Genomic DNA, 22,816 nt, shown 5'->3' with positions numbered 1-22,816 from the left:
TAATTTTTAAAACTAATAAATAGAGGTGCCTAAATGAGTCAATAAAATGGAGATAAAGATAAAGGGAGTAAATCTGACTCATGAATGAACAACACAAAACAAACTGTGTATTCTGTGTTTACTTGAAAAAGGCCAAAGGCCGAAATGTCGTTTGTTTTGTGTTGTTCATTCATGAGTCAGATTTACTCCCTTTATCTTTATCTTCAATAATTTTTAAGTTGGGTAAATACAGTCGAAATGAATGTGTTAACCAAAAATATGAGATGATGGAAACATATGACTAAACTGCTGATTATTCTTCTACATCACCATCATCAGCATAGTCATCATCATCATCATCATCATTATCATTATCATCATCATCATCATCATCATCATCATCATCATCATCATCATGGTCGTCGTCGTCGTCATTATCATCATCATCTTATCCTCCTCCTCCTTCTGCTCCTGCTCCTCCTACTCCTCCGTTTTCCTCTTCATCTCGTCATTCTTCTTCTTCTTCTTCTTCTTCTTCTTCTTCTTCTTCTTCTTCTTCTTCTTCTTCTTCTTCTTCTTCTTCTTCTTCTTCTTCTTTTCTTTTACTCCTCCTCCTCCTCCTCCTCCTCCTCCTCCTCCTCCTCCTCCTCCTCCTCGTTGATAACAGAATCCACACTCTGTTTTACTAAATAATCTATTCTCCCTTTACTGACTTATCTTACCAGGATACTGTAGCCGTGAAATATTTATTTTATTACTTACAATTTTGCTTTATTATTCATTGAATTTTTCCACCTCTTCCATACAACAACATGAAATATCTGTTCCATATTAAAATAAACCAAAATTTTAGAGTTTGTTTCAGTTACCATCACGCGGTATAACCTTGAATCAATAGCATTTTTTAGGGTCGGGGGGGGGGGGGGGGGGGGGTATAAGAGAAAAAAAAATAGCCTGTAAGACCCCAGTTGAGGCAACCTGATCTTTTGGTGTCATTTTTTCTGATTGGTTTTATCGTTAATTATCTCTTAATTGTGTCCAAATAGCTAGTCCTCTACTGAAGCCTTAGGTCTGTTGTACTCTTGAAAAAAGTATTTTAAAAGGTTCATCTTTCATGCATCGACCGATTAAAATGGCCCTCATTGTCAAAGCATTCAATCCTGGTACTTTCTTGAAGTCCTTGGTTTAAGAGCTTTTGACAAGATGAGGGGCATTCCAATCGATCGGCTATGTGGTCTTGTGGATCGGAAGGTCCTGGGTTCGAGCCTTGCTTGGCGCATAGTTGAGTCCTTGGAAAAGGCTCTTTACTAACATTCTCTCACCGTACTCAGGTGTAAATGAGTACCTGGTCGTTAACAGCGTTGTCTCTGTTCGAAACAAAACTTGTAATATCGCCTAACACGTGGGCCAGTGTCCAGTCCTAAATGTTAAGTGTTGCTGTTGGCCAGGCACCCCATGTAAAGCGCTTTGAGCACGTTTAGTGGATATTGCGCTATATAACATAATGTATTTTCATGTACGGCGGAGTTGTGCCCAAATTTCTTGCTACGTATAAGTTGGTTGTATTAGGATGCAATACATTAAGTATTACGATTTTTGGATCTAAATAAATGGATATAAATACAATGTTTATTAAGTAAATTTCATTTGTTTGGTCTTTGTAGCCTGTCCATGGTAAATGAAATGCACCGTGATGGCACGAAAGCAAGTAAAAGTTAATAAGCAAAAGAAGTGTGTTGTGATGATGCATGATACGGTACAATAAGTGACGGTAACGTTTGATAGATCTGCACACTCTCACCCGTCAGTGTGCTGATTATCTTAAAATTGATTGGTTGGCTCCCTATTAAAATATATTTGAGGTTTTTATAACTTTCGATTGACTCGTATCACAAATTACCAAATAAAAAATACTGGTAGTCAGGGAGAAGTGTAAGACATAGACCAAGAACTTTTTTTTTTGTCTAATGAGTCGCTCAAGTTAACCCCAGGTTGAGCACGAGTGGGTCGGTCAATCAGGCGTTACCTTTACTCATGATTGATTCTTGATTACTGTGATGTACGACTAATATTATTCATCTCCTGACTATAGTTTTTATGTATTCGATACTTGGAATTGTTCATAGTGTATACTGACGTAACAAAAATGATGCATTTCTAAAAATTTGTGACCCCACGTCTCAAAGCGGTATTATGTCGGATTAAATGGGGTGCTGAGAAATGAATTTAATGACGCAAACTTGAAACTTAGGGGTAAATTTATATGCCTTATGATGGAGAACAAATACAATTTCTCACATTGCATGAAATTCAAGTTGGCATTTCTTATAATTTTAATTCTAAATTCTCTTTCGATGTCCTATTCACCCCGACATAATACCGTTTTGAGATCGTGGTTTACATTTTTTCAATGTTCTATTTATATAATTTTAAAGTTGTTATACGTAAATATTGATTGTAAATATTAATGGATATTTTACAGATTTCATAAATAATATACCATTAGCAAATGAGAGAATGAATTACTAGAAACATCACCAATCGTCCTCAAGTTGTAATCTCACTCACAACGAATTGTTTTCATGTCAGTAATAAAGTTGTCTCATTTGTCATTATCTTCTTATTCTTTTTTTTTCTGGCAATATTATGACAATGAGTTTAATATAAGTTATCTTATGACTCATCATATTATATACCTTATTATGTCGGAGTGTAGCAGACCTTCTTAAATTTGAATTAAAAACATTTTTTTAAAAAATCAACAAGGACAAAAAAAATACGTGATCTTTTATAGAGCGTAGATACTATTAACTAAACTGTGCTCAAAACGCGTTACATTGGGTTCAGAGTAAGTTGTAGGAAGAGATATGGAATTTGTAAACCGAGATGACGCTATTATCGGTCACATAGGTCTTTTACTCTTCCATGAGCACAGGTCATCAAAGGACAAGATTCTGGACTACAATTTTCTTTTCTATGATGCCGCAGTGACTAGAAATCCATTGATACATCACTTCTTTTGCTCTATGATTTAGTTTCATTACCTTATATGACTTAGATATATTTGCATTGGGTTGTTTAAAGATTTTAATACGTGGCTGAATTTTGTAAGGATGATTATCTTGGCATCGATTGAGGTGTTTCGTTACCTAATTATCTTTATTACTTCTTTGATTGCCAATACTTGAGCTTTGTAGTTGATGCAGATATCTCCATTTGCCTTGTACTTCTCTTGTATTTCATCATAGGTTCCTGTTTTTGGGCATTTATGCATAAAGTGCAAGCTGCTTGGTGGAAATACACAAGAAAGATAACACTTGCACTATTATATGAATAGACAAGAATTACCCTGGTTATTTCCCTTCTAAGGTTTTATCTGTAACGCATGCAGAGTCGACGAAAATAAAATAAAGATACTGCGACTACTACTACTACTACTACTACTACTACTACTACTACTACTACTACTACTACTACTACTACTACTACTACAACAACAATAACAACTTTTACTACTACTACTACTACTACTACTACTACTACTACTACTACTACTACTACTACTACTACTAATACTAATACTAATACTAATACTACAACTACTACAACTGCTACTACTACTACTACTACTACTACTACTACTACTACTACTACTACTACTACTACTACTACTACTACTACTACTGCTGCTGCTGCTGCTTAATGATTAATAATATATAATAATAATAATAATAATAATAATAATAATAATAATAATAATAATAATAATAATAATAATAATAATAATAATAATAATAATACAACTACTACAACTACTACTACTTCTACTATTAGTTCTTCTATCACATCGAATTCTTTTGGGGAAAACCAAGATTTTCAAAGATGGATGAATGGATATGATATGGTCCTCATTTCATTTTTCAAAAATCCATAAGAGGCCAATAGCTATTTTTCACTACGGTATCGGCGCCATAAAATTACATTTAACTAGCAGCACACAATGTGGGCAATTTTAGAAAGAAAAATTCATGTAGACGTTTGTGTAAGGCTAATTTGACATTCAAAATTAATTTGAATAAACAATACTTCAAATCTAATTAAAGCAGTTTAATATAAAGATTATTAATTTTGTATGTATATTTCGGTATTTTTTAAATGTGGATATCATCACAAATCTTTATACATCGCTGATTAACTTCGAATGTAGGAAAGTAAGTGGAATGGAATTCTTTTGTGCTGAAAGTATTTATTGTTATAGGCTTTGGCGGCAGCCTAAGGGGAAGAAGCGGGCCGGGGGAATCATAAACCGAAATCCGGGATGTATAGGCTCTAACTGTCGTGACGTCACTTTACTCGTAAAATGACGCATAGTAACTTAGTAACTGGTTCTAAACTATCGGAACAATGGCGTTCACCCTTATGAATTACTTCTCCGACGAGCAGAAAAGTGTATCCAGAGACGAAAAGCAATATAAATCTGATCATGTTTTGACTTTTATACATTCTGATCACATGACATGTGAAAAAGTTCTAGCCAGCATGAAGAATAAAAACTACCGATTTTCTTTCTTTAGAACCAAGCTGCTTGTTGCTGGGCGGACGTGAGATCAGAATCCCATAACTGACATCCAAATGACCTAGTTCGAGATCTGATGATAGCATCTCATATTTTTATTTCATTTGAGCAGTTGACAATCGTTTGCTTACTGTCATCTATTAAAATAATATATCCAAAAGACAAACTCTCACTATAGATAGTATGCGCTTGGCTAAGAAGCTCATAACATTGCCATCCGGAAGTAGTATAACGGACCAACACACAAAACTGTGTGTATCCATGAACATTTATAGTCGGGTTAATACAGTTCAGTGAGCATTACTCATAAACGCGGATGGCAAAAAACAATAACAAAGACCTGAGTGACGTAATCTTTGGACTATCTATAGGATGGTAGATATAATAATGACAATGTTATTGTATTTTAGATTCGGCCATCAGACATTTAAGGTGAGGTTAAGGTGAAGTTAAATTTAACGCAAAGACCTATTTGAAAGTCGATTATTAACACAATATCATAAGACTAAGGCCAAATGAAAAAAAAAATCATAATAATAATTAAAAGAAAAAAAAAAAAGAAAATGAAAAGAAAAGAAAAAAAAAATAGCCCTAGAACAATGACGAAGAGAAAGGAAGAAAAAGATAAAATTTCTAAAAGGTAAAAATAGATGAAAGAGAAAAACAACAAATAATCACAAAATTAAAAAAATTAAAAACAGACAAGAAAAACAGGCAGGTTCTACATAGTATTATGTGATCCTGTAATTAAATATTTCTGGTATGATGAATACTATCGTACCGTGACAAACCATGATACTTTTTTTTTTCAAATTGGCCAGAAAACCTGTAGTGGCATAAATGTCTCAAATATGAGACTTCAAAAAAGAATGTCAGTTCGTTTGAGACTTTCTGATAAGCTTGGGTCATCTAAATCGATCATCATTTGACGTAAAAAAAATTTCAGACCAATTTGAAAACAAGCGTTTTATCAGGATCAGAATACGGAAAACCAGCGGCAATCCGAAAAAAAAAAAAACCATATAAAAGATTTTGGCCAGAAAACTCTTGCTTCAAATATCAATCGATTGAAATGACACTCGTCTTGTCCAATTTTTAAAAATCTAACCTGGGACTTCCTGGGAAGTTGAGGGTCATTTTAAATTATGGATATTTTAAGAACGAGTTTTCTGGCCGACATATAATAAAATGGGTGGTTTTGAAGGGTGGGGGGTTCTACAGTGTCAGTGTTTGTATTTGTTGTTTTTTTCAAAATACGAGAGCATTGGAAATAAAACTGAAAGCTATTTCTGTTCTTATTTTATTATATGGGTGGAATTTAGCACAGCGGACGCTCTCTGTCGTCCGTTCACTGGAGGAAACGTGTTAGTTCGACTCTCGCCCACCACGCTATAAAGCCTCGCCGTTTGGTGCTGCACTGCCAGGTGAACCAGGTGACTAACTTTGTACTAAAGTTAAGATTATCAGAAATAAACAATAAATTAGCTTTAGACTTTTTAAAGAATGGATACTTTTTATCCTTAACGAAACAGAGAAACCATCCATATTATCATAATACAATCTGATATTCTACCTTTATATTCTATAATTGCCAGCAACCAAATCCACCAAACATAATAACGTTTTGAGGCGATGAGTCGAGGTATGGAGATCAATAATGGGACTTAATTCGGTTTTATTTCTGTTCCCATTTTATTCTGAAAGGAGTACGTAGGTGTTTATAACGACTGATAGTTGATAGGGCTCCACACTTGTCGCCTCTTCTATCGAAGAACGAAATTGGCGTCACTCAGGTCTTTATATTGTTTTTAGCCAGCCTTTTCTATGATTAGTTCTCACCAAGTTCTATCAATCAGACTATAGATAAAAGGAAGATGACGTCATTCGGGTCTTTATTATTGGGTTTTTTTTTGTTTTTTTTGCTATCCACGTTTATGAGTAATTCTCACTTAACGGTATTATCCAAACTATAAAAGTTCATGGTTACACAGAGTTTTTTGTGCTGGTCCGTTAATTTCCGGATGGCAATGTTGTGAGCTTCTTAGCCAAGCGCATACTATCTATAGATAGTTCGAAGTTGACGTCACTCAAGTCTTTGTTATTGTTTTTTGCCATCCGCGTTTTTGAGTAATGTTCACTAAACTGTATTAAATTGACTATAAAAGGTAATGGTTACACATAGTTTTGTGTGTTTGTCCGTTATACTTCCGGGTGGCAAAGTTGTGAGCTTCTCAGACAAGCGCATACTATCGATAATCGTTCAAAGTTACACATGATAGTTGTGTGTGTTGGTAAATTATATCCGGTTTGTTGTGATTTTTGGGTAACCATAAATAAACTTTAAAGATTACACACACACACACACACACACACACACACACACACACACGGGTCAGTTTTATCGTCATGTTGTAATGGACACCATTTTGCGTTGGTTTGAGAGTATTTCCATTTCTACAATTAGGCCATAACAGTTTGAGTTAATAGACCTGAAAATAAATACACGTCAGTCATTGTACATTTTGATAAACTTGAATGCTGTCTTTGTGACAAAGAAATATGTTTCTATTTACATAGCTTTCGTGACATACCGACGCACAACCCTTTTGAGAAACCAAAGACTGATTTTAAAATGTTGTCATGGTATGGCACTGTAAATTTGAATGGATTTGAATTGTAAATATTACAATGAAATAATTATATGTGCGTTTATCTTGTATCTAGAATAGGATTCAATAGTCGTACCGTCACTTCCTTCCTAATGACGTATGGTAACTTAGTAACACTGGCTCTAAACTATCGGAACAATGGCGGACGCCGTATGAAATATTTCTCCGGCGAGCTTAAAAGCGTATCCAGATGAAAAAAAACCCATCAATTTGATCAAGTTTGGACTTTTACACATTCTGATCACAAGGCATATGAAAAGGGAATGAAAAGTTCTCGCCAGCATGAAGAATAAAAAGTAAAGATTTTCTTTGTTTAGAACCAAGATGGCCGCCGTTGCCGGGCGCGTGACATCAGACTACTGAATCCAATTAGAGCTGTTCATTAGAATACTGAAAGGGAGAAATCATTGTACACATTAATCGAAGCGTAGAGATATGTACTAGGTAAATGCGTATCACAGTTTCTCTACTATGGATAGAACGGAATCGACGTCAGTCAGCTCTAAATTTATTTTTTTTAGACAGGCATTTTGGTGATTACTTCTCACTATATTATGTCAATCAGATTATAAACGTTCAAGATTACAAATAGTTTTGCATTTTGATTTTGGTGAATAAACCTAAATCTCACCAAGATTGATCTTTTTATTGTTTAAAAGTAATTTAGAACAAAATGAAATAATATAAAATGAGTTACTTCATTCCAAAATAATTTTTAAAATTGAGCTTTTATACAGCGCAATATCCATTAAACGTGCTCAAAGCGCTTCACAGGGGGTCCCTGGCCAACAGCAACACTTAAGATTTAGAACGATATTACAATTTTTCGGACAGAGACAACGCTGTTAACGGCCAGGTACTCATTTTACACCTGAGTACGGTGAGAGAATGTGAGTAAAGAGCCTTTTCCAAGGACTCAACTGTGCGCCGAGCGAGGTTCGAACCCAGGACCTTCCGATCCAAAAGCAAGTGTCATACCACAAGACCACATAGTCAAACAAATAATAGGTAGGCCCAATTGACATTCATTCAATTGTTTGCTGTTTATTTAAGAAAGCCGGCCAGATAAGTGTTAAAAATTGACACAACCACAAACAAAAAACACCACCACTGTAAGAATAATAAAAGAGATTTAGAAAACAGCCTTAACTTTATTTCCATCACGATACTTTTGTTGAGAAAAAGAAAAAAAAATTCGTCGGTGATCAACGGCTTTAAAAAAACGATACAGACTAAGAAGGAACCTTTATTATAAATTCACTCTCTAAAAACATTAACAAACTACATCTGGGACTAAAAAGAATACGCTCTCGTCCAAGTGCTCATATTACCAGGTGTGATAACTGAACGAAATTAAGGCCTTGCTTTAACATTGTTGTAATGGACTATACTTTGCGTTAATTTGAGAGTATTTCCATTACAACCCTGAACCCATAACCATCTGAGTTATCAGACCTGTATATAAGTGCACATTGGCCCCTTTAAAAAATGCACACGCACGCTCTTTTTTTTTAAAGTATACATTATTTGACCTTAAAAACACAAAAATAAATAAATAAATAAATAAATAAATAAATAAATAAGGTAACATGACAAAGGGTAAGAATATAAAATATTATTTTAAAGTACCTCGACAAGCCCCTCGTTTATAAGCTTAAAATATTGGCCTTCATTTCACATAAAAAAACTGTCCAAGGTAGAAGGACCAGTCTTTCAATGGTGTTCTCGGAGATTACGCCAGGTAATAAATGAGACGACGAAAGATGACCAACGAAGTAAAACCTGTAGGCTAATGCGGGTCTTTGTTGTTATACTTTTGTCCAGTGATGTGTCAGATGTATGGCGGATGTGTCCTATAGATAGTATGCAGATGACGTCACTCAGGCCTTTGTTATTGTTTTATGTCACTCAGCCTTTGTATTGTTTCATCTATAACAGTATTAATCCAGACTATAAAAGTCATGGTTACACAATTTTGCGTGTTGGCCAGTTATACTTCTGGATGGCAATGTTTTGAACTTCTTAGCCAAGTGCATACTATCTATAATATTAAAATTTTAAAAATTAAAAAGATGTTGGCTCTCAGGGTAAAATTGGTTTTGGACAATCCTTTAATTTTTAATTTAAAAAAACAAACGACTAGTCTTGTGACGTGATAATTAGTCATAGATCAAGAGATTATTTAGGCCTTTCCTGGTCATTAACCATAACCGTAATTGCTCTCTCTCTGAACAATTTCATCATCGAACATGAATGCACAACCACATAATATCATAATACTATAATAATAATAATAATAATAATAATAATATATGATAATATATATAATATATAATATATAATAATAATTATAATAATAATAAATAATAATATATAATATAATATATAATAATAATAATAATAATAATAATAATGATAATATATAATAAATAATAATAATAATAATAATAATAATAATAATAATAATAATAATAATAATATAATAATAATAATAAAAATAATAATAATAATAATGATAACGTTGATGATTAGCAGAGTAGTGTTAATTGTAATAATCTTCTTATAAAAAAGAAAAAGAAAAAAAAAACAAAAAACAAAAAAACAAAAAAACAAATAAGAATTTTAATTTAAAAAATAATAAGGAAATAAAGAAAATTCTATTTAGAAAAAGAAAAGAAAATGATTTTTTTTCATGTTGTTATTACTTTGGCTATTTAATTTGTGCCTAAGAGTTTAAAACAATGACACAAAAACAAAAATCTCTTTATCACTCTGCCACTGTCATCAGTCTCTGACGCGTAATGAGATTCTTGTGATATTACCATTTATTTATTTATTTATTTATTTATTTATTTATTTATTTATTTATTTATTTATTTATTTATTTATTTGTTGTCTTTCGATCATTTGTTTTTTTTTTTTGAAAAAATGATAATCAATATTTTTAAAAACTGAAATAACAATTCTTTTGAATCGACCGATGGATGCATTAAAACCTGTCTGGTCAAAATTAAAAAAAAGAAAATAATAATAAAAACTTAAAAAAAAAAAAGAAACAAAGGCGTTGGTCAGTGTTTTGTAGACTGTCCTGTTTCCCCTGAAGCCCCGGGAGTTCCAATGGCTCAGTTGGAAGAGCATTTGCTTCAAACGCAATGGGATTGAGATCGATACCGGTAAAGTCAAGAACTTTATTTTTCTGACCCACCTCCTCCCGCTGGCCACCCAGCAGTGATTAGGTAAATATGTCTGTTAGAACTAGCGGAAAGTACTTTGCGTCTTATCCGGCTCCATGGTTTAATGGCTCTGAAGGACTTTTTTATGAAGCCCGCATTCATCCCGATCTATGGATGCTGTGCGCTTAGCTAAGAAACTCACATCATTGCCATCCGGAAATATAACAGACCAACACACAAAACTATTCGTAACCTTGGACGTTTATAGTCTGGTTAATACAGTTTAGTGAGAACTACTCAAATATGGATGGCAAAAACAATAACAATAACGTTCTATCTATAAACGTTAAAGGTTGCTAATAGTTTTGTGTGTCGGTATGCTTAATTTCACTGGCGGATGTTGTGAATATTTTACCCAAACGTATTGCATCAGTTATTTGTCAAATTACATTTCAGGTGATTATTTGTGTTTGTATTGACATGGCACATGAACATGGAGAGAAAGCTGATGAAGTAATAGGAAGATAACGATTACGTAATCAACCTATAACGATCGACGGAAGAAACGAAGATCTGTCCTAAGACTCTGAAGACAGATCTTCGTTTTCTTTCACGTCGTTCGTTGATCGTTGTAGGCTTGGAACGTAATCGTTAACATCCTATTGACTGCCTCCCATACGTTGATCTATATTCTTCCTCGCCACACGGAGAAATCACACACACGTAAACTGATATATTTTGGTTTGTTTAATTTTTCAAATAATATATTTTATGTTCATTAAAAATCTGTGCCTGTTTATAATTCTTATCTGTTTTACTGTGTAATGTTTACTCTCTAACGAAGGAACTATACACATAAAGATCACGTATTGTATTTTTTAAAAATTGAGTTTCCTAATTCTACCCCCCTCCCCTCCACACACACACACACACACACACACACACACACACACACACACACACACCTCTTGTTTTTTCAGACCGCAACACAATTTTAGCATCGATGACGCAAAGCCATTAACAATACTTTGAAATGGCTTTATTCAATTGACATGAACCATGAACAAACTCCTGTTTACAAATTAATGGAATTTAAAGGAATATGCACACACGTATACCTGGAAGAGCTCTGCGGGAATAAGTCATTACTTCCTTTGTCAGAATTTCTTAGAATCGCCTTGCCTTGCCAGCTTTGTCCACCACTTTTTTCCATAAGGGTCTAATCACATGAGAAAACAAATCATACACTGACAAAACACTTTTTATTTTTCAATTTGGCCAGAAGAAAAAATTCCAGCTGCAACTTTTATCAATCGATTAAAGTGACCTCTGACCCCTAAAGAGCATGTTGAAGTCTTGGGTTAAATAACTTATCCCATTTTGGGAGTTCGATATAATAAAGAAAGGACGAACTCGACGTCACTTAGCTCTTTGATATTGTTTTTAGACAACCACTTTGGTGATCAGTTCTCAGTAAATAACACCAGTAAGAGAATTAACGTTCTAGGTTACACATAGTTGTGTACGTTGACACGTTATATCCGATTGGCGGATGTTATGAGAGGGGGTCCCGATAGCTCATTTGATAGAGCACTCGCTTCACACGCAAAGGGGCCGAGATTGATCCCTCGTGCAGTCGAAATTTTTTTACGATCCCCCTGTCTACCGAGCAGTAAATGGGTAGCTGAGTTTGTCAGATCTGGCGGAAAGTACTTTGCGATAGACCAGCGTCTTATCAAAAGGGTAGCAAGCAATTGCTATAGTGCGTTTCACGCTATAGACACCGGAATAAGCTCCGGCTCCATTGGCTTAATGGCTCTGAAGGACTACTTCTTTAAATAGCATCATTACAGTTTTATGGCCAAAAAGGCAAACCAACAAACAAACAAACATTTAAAAAAGTCAACATTAATATAGATACTATGCGCTTGGCTAAGAAGCTTATAACATTGCCATCCGGAAGTATAACGGACCAATACACACAACTGTGTGTATCCTTAAACGTTTATAGTCGGGTTAATACAGTTCAGTGAGCATTACTCATAAACGCGGATGGCAAAAAACAATAACAAAGACATGAGTGACGTCATCTTCGAACTATCTATAGAGCATTATCCACCAGAGGTGCTCGAAGCGGATGTAAAAAGATGTGCGAGCATGAATATAACAACTTTAAAAAAAAAAAAAGAAAAGAAAGAAAAAAATACCAAACATGGAACTTTTCAAGCTCTAAACTATTCTTCAGTCAATAACCAAAAGCAGTAAAACCGTTAATACTTCACTTTAAATTCAGACATATGGCAGACCCAATATTTAACCCATGAGTAGGTTGCATTTTACCGCCGCAATAGGATTCAATAGTCGTAACGTCACTTCCTTCCTAATGACGCATGGTAGCTTAGTAACACTGGCTCTAAACTATCGGAACAATGGCGGACGCCCGTATGAAATATTTCTCCGGCGAGCATAAAAGCGTACCCAGAGGGGGCAAAAACTTAAATTTGATGTTTTGACTTTTACACATTCTGATCACAAGACATATGAAAAGTTCTAGGCAGCTTGAAGAATAAAAAATAATGATTTTCTTTGTTTAGAACCAAGATGGCCGCCATTGCCGGCGTGACATAAGACTACTGAATCCAATTCTCAAAACTATGATTTTGAGACACCCAAAAAATTGCTTGTGTTGGACGCCTGAATATTATTCAGGAACTAACCGTCTAGATCCTGTGCATTGTTCACTATTTCTTTGATGATTTCAAAATATTGATGGTATGCGTAAAGTAATAGTATTCACCAGTTCTGTCCGCCATATCAATCGTACCAACATTCAAAGCTGTCTCGCCTTTAACTCTCTCTCCTTACCAATCATTTTCAGTATTTTCCCAAAATGGCAGGCTTACCCAGCAGAAACATTGGTTATTTAAACTCAAAAAAGCTCTCAACAAAACAACTTTATGTTCTATTAATCAAACAAAGATCATTCTTTCAAAGTTTGTGATGTACAAAATAAATCTGAATAAGACAAAATGTATATTGTTTCGTAACAAATGTGACGATTTTGCTGTAGGTGGTAAGGAGAGGGTTAAAACAGCTGTTGTCTGGGAAAATTTAGTGAGGAATAATCAGTTAACAGATGGTCTAAAACCAATATCAAAGAGCTGAGTGACTTCATTCTCATTATTTCTATGAAAGCAATGAAATTGACGTCACTGAGCTCATTGTTATTGATCTAGACTGCCTTTTTAGTGATTATTTCTCACTAAAGTATAATAATCAGACTGTTAACGTTTCAGATTAAACATAGTTTGTGTGTTAGTACGTTATCTCCGACAGGCGGAATCTATCCTTATAATAATAATAAATGGCATTTATAGCACTGAAAAGAGGAGAGAAAAAATCTGTCCCCCACCCATACCCCATCCACATTCATTTTATGAATACTGACAAACAAAAGTAACGCTAAAATAATATCAGTTACAAAGAATGCCTACTTTCAGGATGATCTTTTAAAAAAATTAAAACAGCTTCAAACACACAATAAGTATTTTTTTCTGGTGGTTATCGATTATTTACTCTATACAATCACAATTCTTCGAAAAAGTTTTGATTTAAATAAAGCCTATAATAAAGCTCCTAAATATCAATATTTGGTGCTTGAATTACAGCGGTGCTTCTGAGGTACGTTGATTTCACCAATAGGGAACAAAAGTGTGATGTTGATAAACTGGTTCCAATCTCATTGGGAGTGTAAAACCACTCTTCCAAAGGACGGAATACATATTTTGTGTAATGATCTTCTGGTTTCAGAATGATGGCATCTTATTTTCTCGTCTAAATATATGCTGGTCGTCAATAAAGATAATCTATCCTCGCTCTGTTACGTCCAATAATCCTCATAATCTTTACATCCTGCTACATACGTCGTTATATAGATAGTTCGAAGATGACGTCACTCAGGTCTTAGTTATTGTTTTTTGCCATCCGCGTTTATGAGTAATGCTCACTGAACTGTATTACCCCGACTTTCAACGTTCATGGATACACACAGTTTTGTGTGTTGGTCCGTTATACTTCCGGATGGCAATGTTATGAGCTTCTTAGCCAAGCGCATACTATTTATATACCACCTTCTGATTCACTGTGTAACCTATTTATTATTTGTCCCCCGAAGAACTGGTTACATACACACTTCCAAGATTTTGGAACCGGAAAAGTAGAAGTTGTGACGTCACGACTTTTCTTCCCTGTTTTGTTAATTTCTCGGTTGGTAACCTCCTCCCAAACATTATCGATAGCCGCAGCAGAGTTGGGCAGCTGTACCATCTTATTAATGCGCATTTGAATACAGTCCCACAACTTAACGTCAGTCAGGTCTTTTTTGTTGTTTTTATCCAGCCATTTTTATGAGTAGTTCTCACTAAATTGTATTAATTCAACAATAAACGTTGAAAGTTATACATAGTTTTGTGCGTTGGTACGTTATAGATAGTTCGAAGGTGACGTCACATAGGTCTTTGTTATTGTTTTTTGCCATCCGCGTTTATGAGTAATGCTCACTGAATTGTATTAACCTGACTATAAACGTTCATGGATATACACAGTTTTGTGTGTTGGTCCGTTATACTTCCGGATGGCAATGTTATGAGCTTCTTAGCCAAGCGCATACTATCTATTTTTTGAAAGAAATGAATGTTGGATCACGATAAGGAGGTCTTTTGCGGCTGTTGTTATTTATTTTTGTCTATAATTAGTAGAGGAATTTTCGTCACACTTGGTTTGGAGTCTAGAGACTCTATAGTTTTATAATACACATCCAAAATCTGTCTGTAAACCTCCGATCACAAAATGACGATTTTCAATTGAGTCTTGGTATCGTTGTACAGAGTAGGCAAGTGAAATAAACTTTTCGACGTGCAATATTTATAAGGCCGTCCCACCTAACAACAATATGTGCAATTTGCAAGGATCCCCGTGCAGAAGTATTTGAGCACCTTTTTTGTTTATCAATCAAGTGACAAATGAAAGCGCTGCATTATTTGAATAGATACAAAAAGATAAGACAGTGCCGACACGAAACCATCCCCACAAATCTTATTGATAAAAGACACATTATGACGTCGCTGGTTTATCTGTGCAGTATCTCCTCTTGTAATAAAACTCTAAAGTTTTTTAGCATGGTCAGTGACTGGATGGGTGACAATGATAGCAGAGCCCAGACTCCGGCTTTGTGACCTTAGTAAAGTCAGGCATATTATTGGTCCATTCGGCTAAGGATTTAAATGAATTCCTGGTATAGACAGTGGCGGATATTGTGAGAGACATGCAACATTAGGTGACTTGATCTGCTTTTAGTGGACTTTTGGAGCAATATGCCATGACCTATCGAGAAAATAATTGAACCTCTGTGAAGCGCATTGCGCATGGTCAAAACCGTGGATATGCGCTATATACTTACATTTTTATATCTATCTACATTTACGAAATATTATAAATAAATACATAGTTGCAGTATGTTTCAAAAGCACAAATAATATCTGCCATAATGTTATATTTATTTGAAGGCAATCAAGCACCGCCGGTAGGGTGGTTCAAGGTGGGACAAGGGGAGGGGGAGGAGGGGGGGGGGGGGGGGGGGGGCGAGGAATCTCCACATTTTGTGGGCCTCCACTCAGGTGTATCGAGAACCGAGACGTGTGTTCAATGTTCATTTTGTGTGTTGGTGCTGTGTCAAGTCATTCAAGTCAGTCATTCCATTCAGTGGCTACTGGGGACACCGCCCAAAGGACCCACTCAGAGTGACACATAAACACACACACACACATAATATACATTATACTAGCAGTAGACAAATACACACATTGACATAACCTATCAGTGTGGCAAAGCTGAATTACCTGTGTGCATTGTGTAGTAGTAGTGTTGTTAGTTGTTTGCTGAGAGGCAGGTCAGTGGATTTGACCATTCTGCTGTTTCGTGAGATTCTATTTATGAGGTAAGTAAAGTATTTTTTTAATGTATCGTTTATACAATTACAACAAACTACAAAATTACTTGAATACATATCTGTACACCTACAGTTATCTCTATCTCTCTTCGAATGGTAACATGCATACTACTGCTTCTTACAATCTGTTCTTTGATTTCTTAACTGTTGTTTACAGACATGACGATATCTCCGAAATAAAAAGTTCTTACCTTCAGTACCTAGTAATCGATCCCTTTAAATTTATTACCGCTAAGCCTCACTGTCAGAGAGGCCAACGCCTTTTTCTGTTGTTTTTTTTTTTTTTACTTTACAAAACTAGGCTACACCTGTTTGACGATTTGACATAACCGACAATCACATAAGCAAACGTAACAAATATTACTAGTGCGTGATATTTTGTTGTCTATTTGCAATTTTATTTTAAATGTCAAATATTGTTAATTTAGATATTTTTTTTAACACACAAAAACAAAAACAAAAACAAGAAGAAAAATACTTAACTAGCAGCGATAAGTTGAAAAAAAATTTCAGGCAGATTATTGATACATTCAGAATGTCTTTCAACATTTGATGCGATCCGTGGTTTAGTTTTGCCTTTACTCTACAATATTGACACCTGTTGTTATATAGGCCCGCTACCGTTTGCGTGTTGGCTCTTTTTAAGACCTTAACCATCCGCAGTTCATTCCTTCCAACCGAAATTTCGGCCGTCTAGTTCTCAAGCATGTATCAATATGTTTATACACTGATGACATGTTATGACATTATACCAAAATATTGTGCTTCGCGACAACTTTCAAATCAAAATATGTCCAAACACAAGAGTATTGAACGATGTTCATGATCTTTATTATTATTTTTAGACAGCCTGTTAGTGATTCGTTCTCACTAACTTATATCAGACTACAAAGTTAAAGGTTACACATAATTTTGTGTGTTAGTATGTTAATTTGGCTGGGAGATGTGAGTATTTTACCTTAACGCATAGCATTATTAGACTCCAGTTCGCATGTGAGGTGATCCGGATGCTCAAAATTGGATTTGTAATCATTTATTTAATTCCGACATAAAATCGTTTTGAGGCGTCGGGTCACATAAGCTATTTACAATTTACAATCGATCACGGTAGCTTGTCTTACTCTTGAAGCACTACACAGTTTGGTTTTCCTTTTCGACAGAACATTTTTCTGTCAAAGATTGATCAATTAAAATGACCCCCAACCTGTCAAAACGTTTCAAATCTGCGACGAAAGGATATTTCTTATCTTCTTATTAGAATCTCATGGTTCGAAGAAAGTTCCCTTAGGGCTAACCCACACCGGAGACTGACTCCGACGCTCCGGCACTGAAGTCCTCTGCCGTCTTCCCGATAAAGACGTCGGGCACGGACAAAATACTTAGAATAAAGAGAAGAGCCGCTTGACCTACCCATAAAAAGCTCGAAAAAAAAAACAAAAACTGGCAGAGGCCGTGGGGTGCTTGGTTAGCCCTAAATCGGAATAGAAATACCTACTCCTCTTGGTTGGAGACTCAGTTCTTTCCAAGAACAGAAACAAAAGTACTAGTCGGTAGTCAATAGACCACAGTCAATTCAAGAAAAACATATTTCCATAGTTTGAACAGCTGGGTGACAAAGAAAGAGAAGAAGAATATAAGTTTTTTTTTTTAGGTTATCTGATCAGAGAGATGAATGGCGTACCATGATCACCAATGTCTGGCACAGATTTGGTACATGAAAAGAGAGAGAGAGAGAGAGAGAGAGAGAGAGAGAGAGAGAGAGAGAGAGAGAGAGAGAGAGGAGAAGAGAGAAGAGAGAGAGAAGAGAGAGTAGAGAGAGAGATGAGAGAGAGAGAGAGAGAGAGAGAGAGAGAGAGAGAGAGAGAGAGAGAGAGAGAGAGAGAGAGAGAGAGAGAGAGACCCAAAACTGTCATTCAGAGAAACGTAGACGGATTCGCCTAAACCATTTTTCATGCTGTATAATATTATAGACTAGCACTATTCAGTATCTGATACTGAATAGTGGTTTTGCACTATTCAGTATCTGATACTGAATAGTGCTTTTGTACTATTCAGTATCTGATACTGAATAGTGGTTTTGCACTATTCATTATCTGACACTGAATAGTGGTTTTTGTACGGTTTTTTTTTTTCCGAAACCTGACAAAGTTATGGGAAGAGGACAGCTGTGGGAGTGAATCTGGGACTCAGAAAAGTGTACACCAGTGGGGAGTGAACCTGGGACTGGGTTTCGGCGGGTTTCGTAATAAAAAGCAATTACTTTTTACGAAACGCGACGACACCCGGCAATATCCGACAAAGTTATGGGAGGTAGTCAGCAGCGTGTGTGTGTGTGTGTGTGTGTGTGTGTAGGAGGGGGAGGGGATGAACCTGAGATTCAGGGAAGTGTACACCAGTGGTGAGTGAACCTGGGACTCTGGGTTTTGTAAAAAAGCAATAAAAAATTGTGGTGGGGGGGGGGGGGGATTACTTTTTTTACGATACCCGACAATATGCGGCAAAGCGTGGGGAGTGAACCTGAGACTCAGTGAAGTATACACCAGTGGGGAGTGAACCTGAGACTATGGTTTTCGGCGGGCTTCAGCTAGTTTCATATAAAAGCAATTACTTTTTTACGAAACCCAACTAATCCTGGCAATATCCGAGAAAGTTATGGGTAGTAGGCAACAGTGGGGAGTGAACCTGAGATTCGTGGAAGTAAACACCAGTGAAGAGTGAACCTGGGACTGGGTTTCGGCGGGTTTTGTAAAAAAAAAAAAGCAATTACTTTTTGTTTACAAAATGCGCCAAATCCCAACAAAATGGGGCAAAGTTATGGAAAGTAGGCAAATAATGGGGAGTGAACCTGAGACAAAGGGAAGTGTACACCAGTGGGGAGTGAACCTGAGACTCTGGTTTTCAGCGGGTTTCAGCGAATTTCATATAAAAACAATTACTCTTTTACGAAACCCGACGAAACCTGGCAATATCTGAGAAAGTTATGGGAAGTAGACAACAGTGGGGAGTGAACCTGAGATTCATGGAAGTGTACACCAGTGGGGAGTGAACCTGAGACTCTGGTTTTCGGCGGGTTTCAGCGAGTTTCACATAAAAGCAATTACTTTTTTACGAAACCCGGCAATATCCGACAAAGTTGTGGGAAGTAGGCAACAGTGGGGAGTGAACCTGAGACTCAGGGAATTGTACACCAGTGGGGAGTGAACCTGAAACTCAGGGAAGTGTACACCAGTGGGGAGTGAACCTGAGACTATGGTTTTTGGCGGGCTTCAGCGAGTTTCACATAAAAGCAATTACTTTTTTTACGAAATCCGGCAATATCCGACAAAGTTGTGAGAAGTAGGCAACAGTGGGGAGTGAACCTGAGACTCAGGGAAGTGTACACCAGTGGGGAGTGAACCTGAGACTATGGTTTTCGGCGGGTTTCAGCGAGTTTCACATAAAAGCAATTACTTTTTTACGAAGCCCGGCAATATTCGACAGTTATGGGAAGTAGGCAACAGTAGGGAGTTAACTTGAGATTCAAGGAAGTGTACACCAGTAGGGAGTGAACCTGAGACTCTGGTTTTCGGCGGGTTTCAGCGAGTTTCATATAAAAGCAATTACTTTTTTACGAAACCCGACAAAACATGGCAATATCCGACAAACTTATTGAAGCAGGCAACAGTGGGGGGTGATCCTGAGATTCAGGGAAGTGTACACTTGTGGGGAGTGAACCTGGGACTCTGGATTTTGTAAAAAAGCAATACCAAGGGGGAGGGGGAATTACTTATTTACGAAACCCGCCAAAACCCGACAAAGTTATGGGAAGCAGGCAGCAGTGGGGAGTGAATCTGGGATTTGGACACTGATGAGGATTGAACCTGGGACTGCGAGATGCTGATTCCAGTGGACAGTGAGCTCAGAATGTACTTTTATTTCGAAACCTACCGAAATTTTCAAAAGTTATGGGAAGTGGGCACCATTGGGCAATGAACCGGGACTCAGGGAAGTGCACACTGGTTGGGAGTGAACCTGGGACTGTGAGAAGAGGATATCAGTGGAAATGAACCTGGGACTAGGGAAGATGGATACCAGTGGGAAATGAAGCCGGACTATGGGAGATGGGTACCAGACGAGAATGAAGCAATTACTTTTTTACGAAATCCGCCAAATCCCGCCAAAAAACCATAGACTTAGGTTTACTCCCCAATAGTGTACACTTCCCTGAATCTCCGGTTCACTCCCTCACTGTTGCCTACTTTCTTTCCATAACTTTGTCGGATATTGTCGGGTTTCGTAAAAAAGTAATTGCTTTTTTTTTACGAAACCCAGCCCCAGGTTCACTCCCCAACGGTGTACACTTCCCTGAGTCCCAGGTTCACTCCCCACTGCTGCCTACTTCCCATAACTTTGTCGGGTATCGGCGTGTTTTGGCAGGTTTCGTAAAAAAAGAAACACCCCTAACAATACCACGTGTATTCAGTAAATAGATGTCAATTGTAGTCTAATATTCAGTATCTATCTAAATTATTATTATTATTATTATTATTATTATTATTATTATTATTATTATTATTATTATTATTATTATTATTATTATTATTATCACGTAAATTTTAATATAGTACGGCAATTAATTCACGGAAGTACATCGCTCAATTAAAAAATGCAGAAAGTCTGCCCACATATTTATAATGAATTGGGTTTGCCTTAGATGACAAAACAAACAAACAAACAAACAACAACAACAATAACAACAACAACAACAACAACAACAAATGAGACAAACAGAAAAAAAACAAGATTTTTAAAATAATGAACAATAGAAGAACACAATAATGAAAAACAACAACGAGATGATAACACATAAAAGATATTCGTAATAAATCGATAACTGATTAAATTACTCCAACTACTTGATTAAAAAAAAATCATCATAATCATAATAGTGATGATGACGATTACAACAACAATAATAATAATAGTAAGTAAGTAGAAATAATAATAATAATAATAATAATAATAATAATAATAATAATAATAATAATAATAATAATAATAATAATAATAATAATAATAATAATAATAATAATAATAGTACAATAGTATAATATCAACATTAAAGTATATTACAAGCAAATAAAATTATAAAAACAAAAGTTTAAAAAATATCAATAGACAGAGGAATTTAAAAAATAATGGGGAAAAAAAAAGACAAGTCACCCCTACCGGGATTTGAACTCTCGAACCTTAAAACTCAGAGTCAAACAGCTTATATCCACCAAGCCATGGTGTCACTGAACTCTTAGTGACATTTAATCATGTCTATTTAGACATTTAATAATGGATTTGAATGCCACTCTTATTTTGATATTTTGAACTATGTTAATTGCATAAAAGCAAAAATTAAAAAAAAATTACGATCAAAATATTTTTACAGCTTTGAATCGGGCTGTCAGTTAGTGCATGTGTTCAATCTGGAAGTAGGTCAACAGTTTATTTCCATTCTACCGAGATTGTCGCACTTTTCACTCTCTCTATAAAAAAGAGTTCCTTATGGATACTGAATAGTGGCAAAGCACTATTCAGTATCTGATACTGAATAACCACTTCCAATATGGCAAACTCCGGTGGTCAACGAAGAGCATCCTGTGTTACAAAGCAAAGTGAAGAAGATGGAAGGCAAATTGTGACCCCTCGTCTCAAAACGGTATTAAGTCGGGATGACAAAGATGCTGAAAATGGAACTGTGGCCAGAAATATCAGACTAAAGTTGAGTTTATATGCCTTATAGAGGAGAAGGAATATCATATTTTACGGTGCTAAATACCAACGTTTTATATTTTTGACCAGTCTAACTATAATTTGACTTTGTAGCATCTGATCCATCCCGACATAATACCGTTTTGAGACGTTGGGTCACAATTTGTTTCCTTCCATGAATGAGAAGCAGAGTAAGCCGATTGATGGAGATCACCACACTTAAATGTTAGAACTCTTGACTCATACGCAAAAAGACCAGTAGCGATAGTTCCACGTATAGTCCAGTCTTGTTGTGATTGGGAAACTAATTTTGATAAATCTGCCTGTAAGTAAGTACTTTCCGTTTGACCAACGTCCTGTCTAAAGGGTAGCATGCAGTTGTCATTGTCCGTATAATTCTGTAGAAATGTAAAGGACATCTGGCCTCATCTGTTGTATATTGCTCTAAGGGACTACTTTTGTTAAGATCTGTATAGTCACCTGGAACAACTACAAAAGACGTCTGTCTAACTTCTACGTCATTGCACAAGACCGAAGGGCTAGAGCTCAGGTGGTCAGTGGTTCGGATAAGTAAGTAAGTTAAGATCTGGCGGGACGTAAATCGTAATACTACTGGCGTTCTATCAAAAAGGTGGCAAGCAGCAAGCAATTATTACTGTCCCTTTAACAT

At 36.0% G+C, this 22,816-nt stretch overlaps 1 protein-coding gene across 1 annotated transcript in view; it reads left to right on the top strand.

Moving 5' to 3' along the window:
- Nucleotides 1–8,813: 8,813 nt before the first annotated feature.
- The window catches only part of LOC144973957 (uncharacterized), a 58,738-nt gene continuing 44,735 nt past the window's right edge, over nucleotides 8,814–22,816 (top strand). Inside the window, exon 1 of the mRNA XM_078916847.1 lies at nucleotides 8,814–8,823. Within this exon, the coding sequence (XP_078772973.1) occupies nucleotides 8,814–8,823 (10 nt within the window). The remainder of the gene's footprint in view (nucleotides 8,824–22,816) is intronic.

This window comes from Berghia stephanieae, chromosome 5 (genome assembly GCF_034508935.2).
Source record: "Berghia stephanieae isolate SIO BIC M18660-M18661 chromosome 5, UCSD_Bste_1.3, whole genome shotgun sequence".
Lineage (NCBI taxonomy): Eukaryota > Metazoa > Mollusca > Gastropoda > Nudibranchia > Aeolidiidae > Berghia > Berghia stephanieae.
The sequence above is the reverse complement of the archived record's forward strand: the minus strand, read 5'-3'. Positions and strand labels throughout refer to the sequence as shown.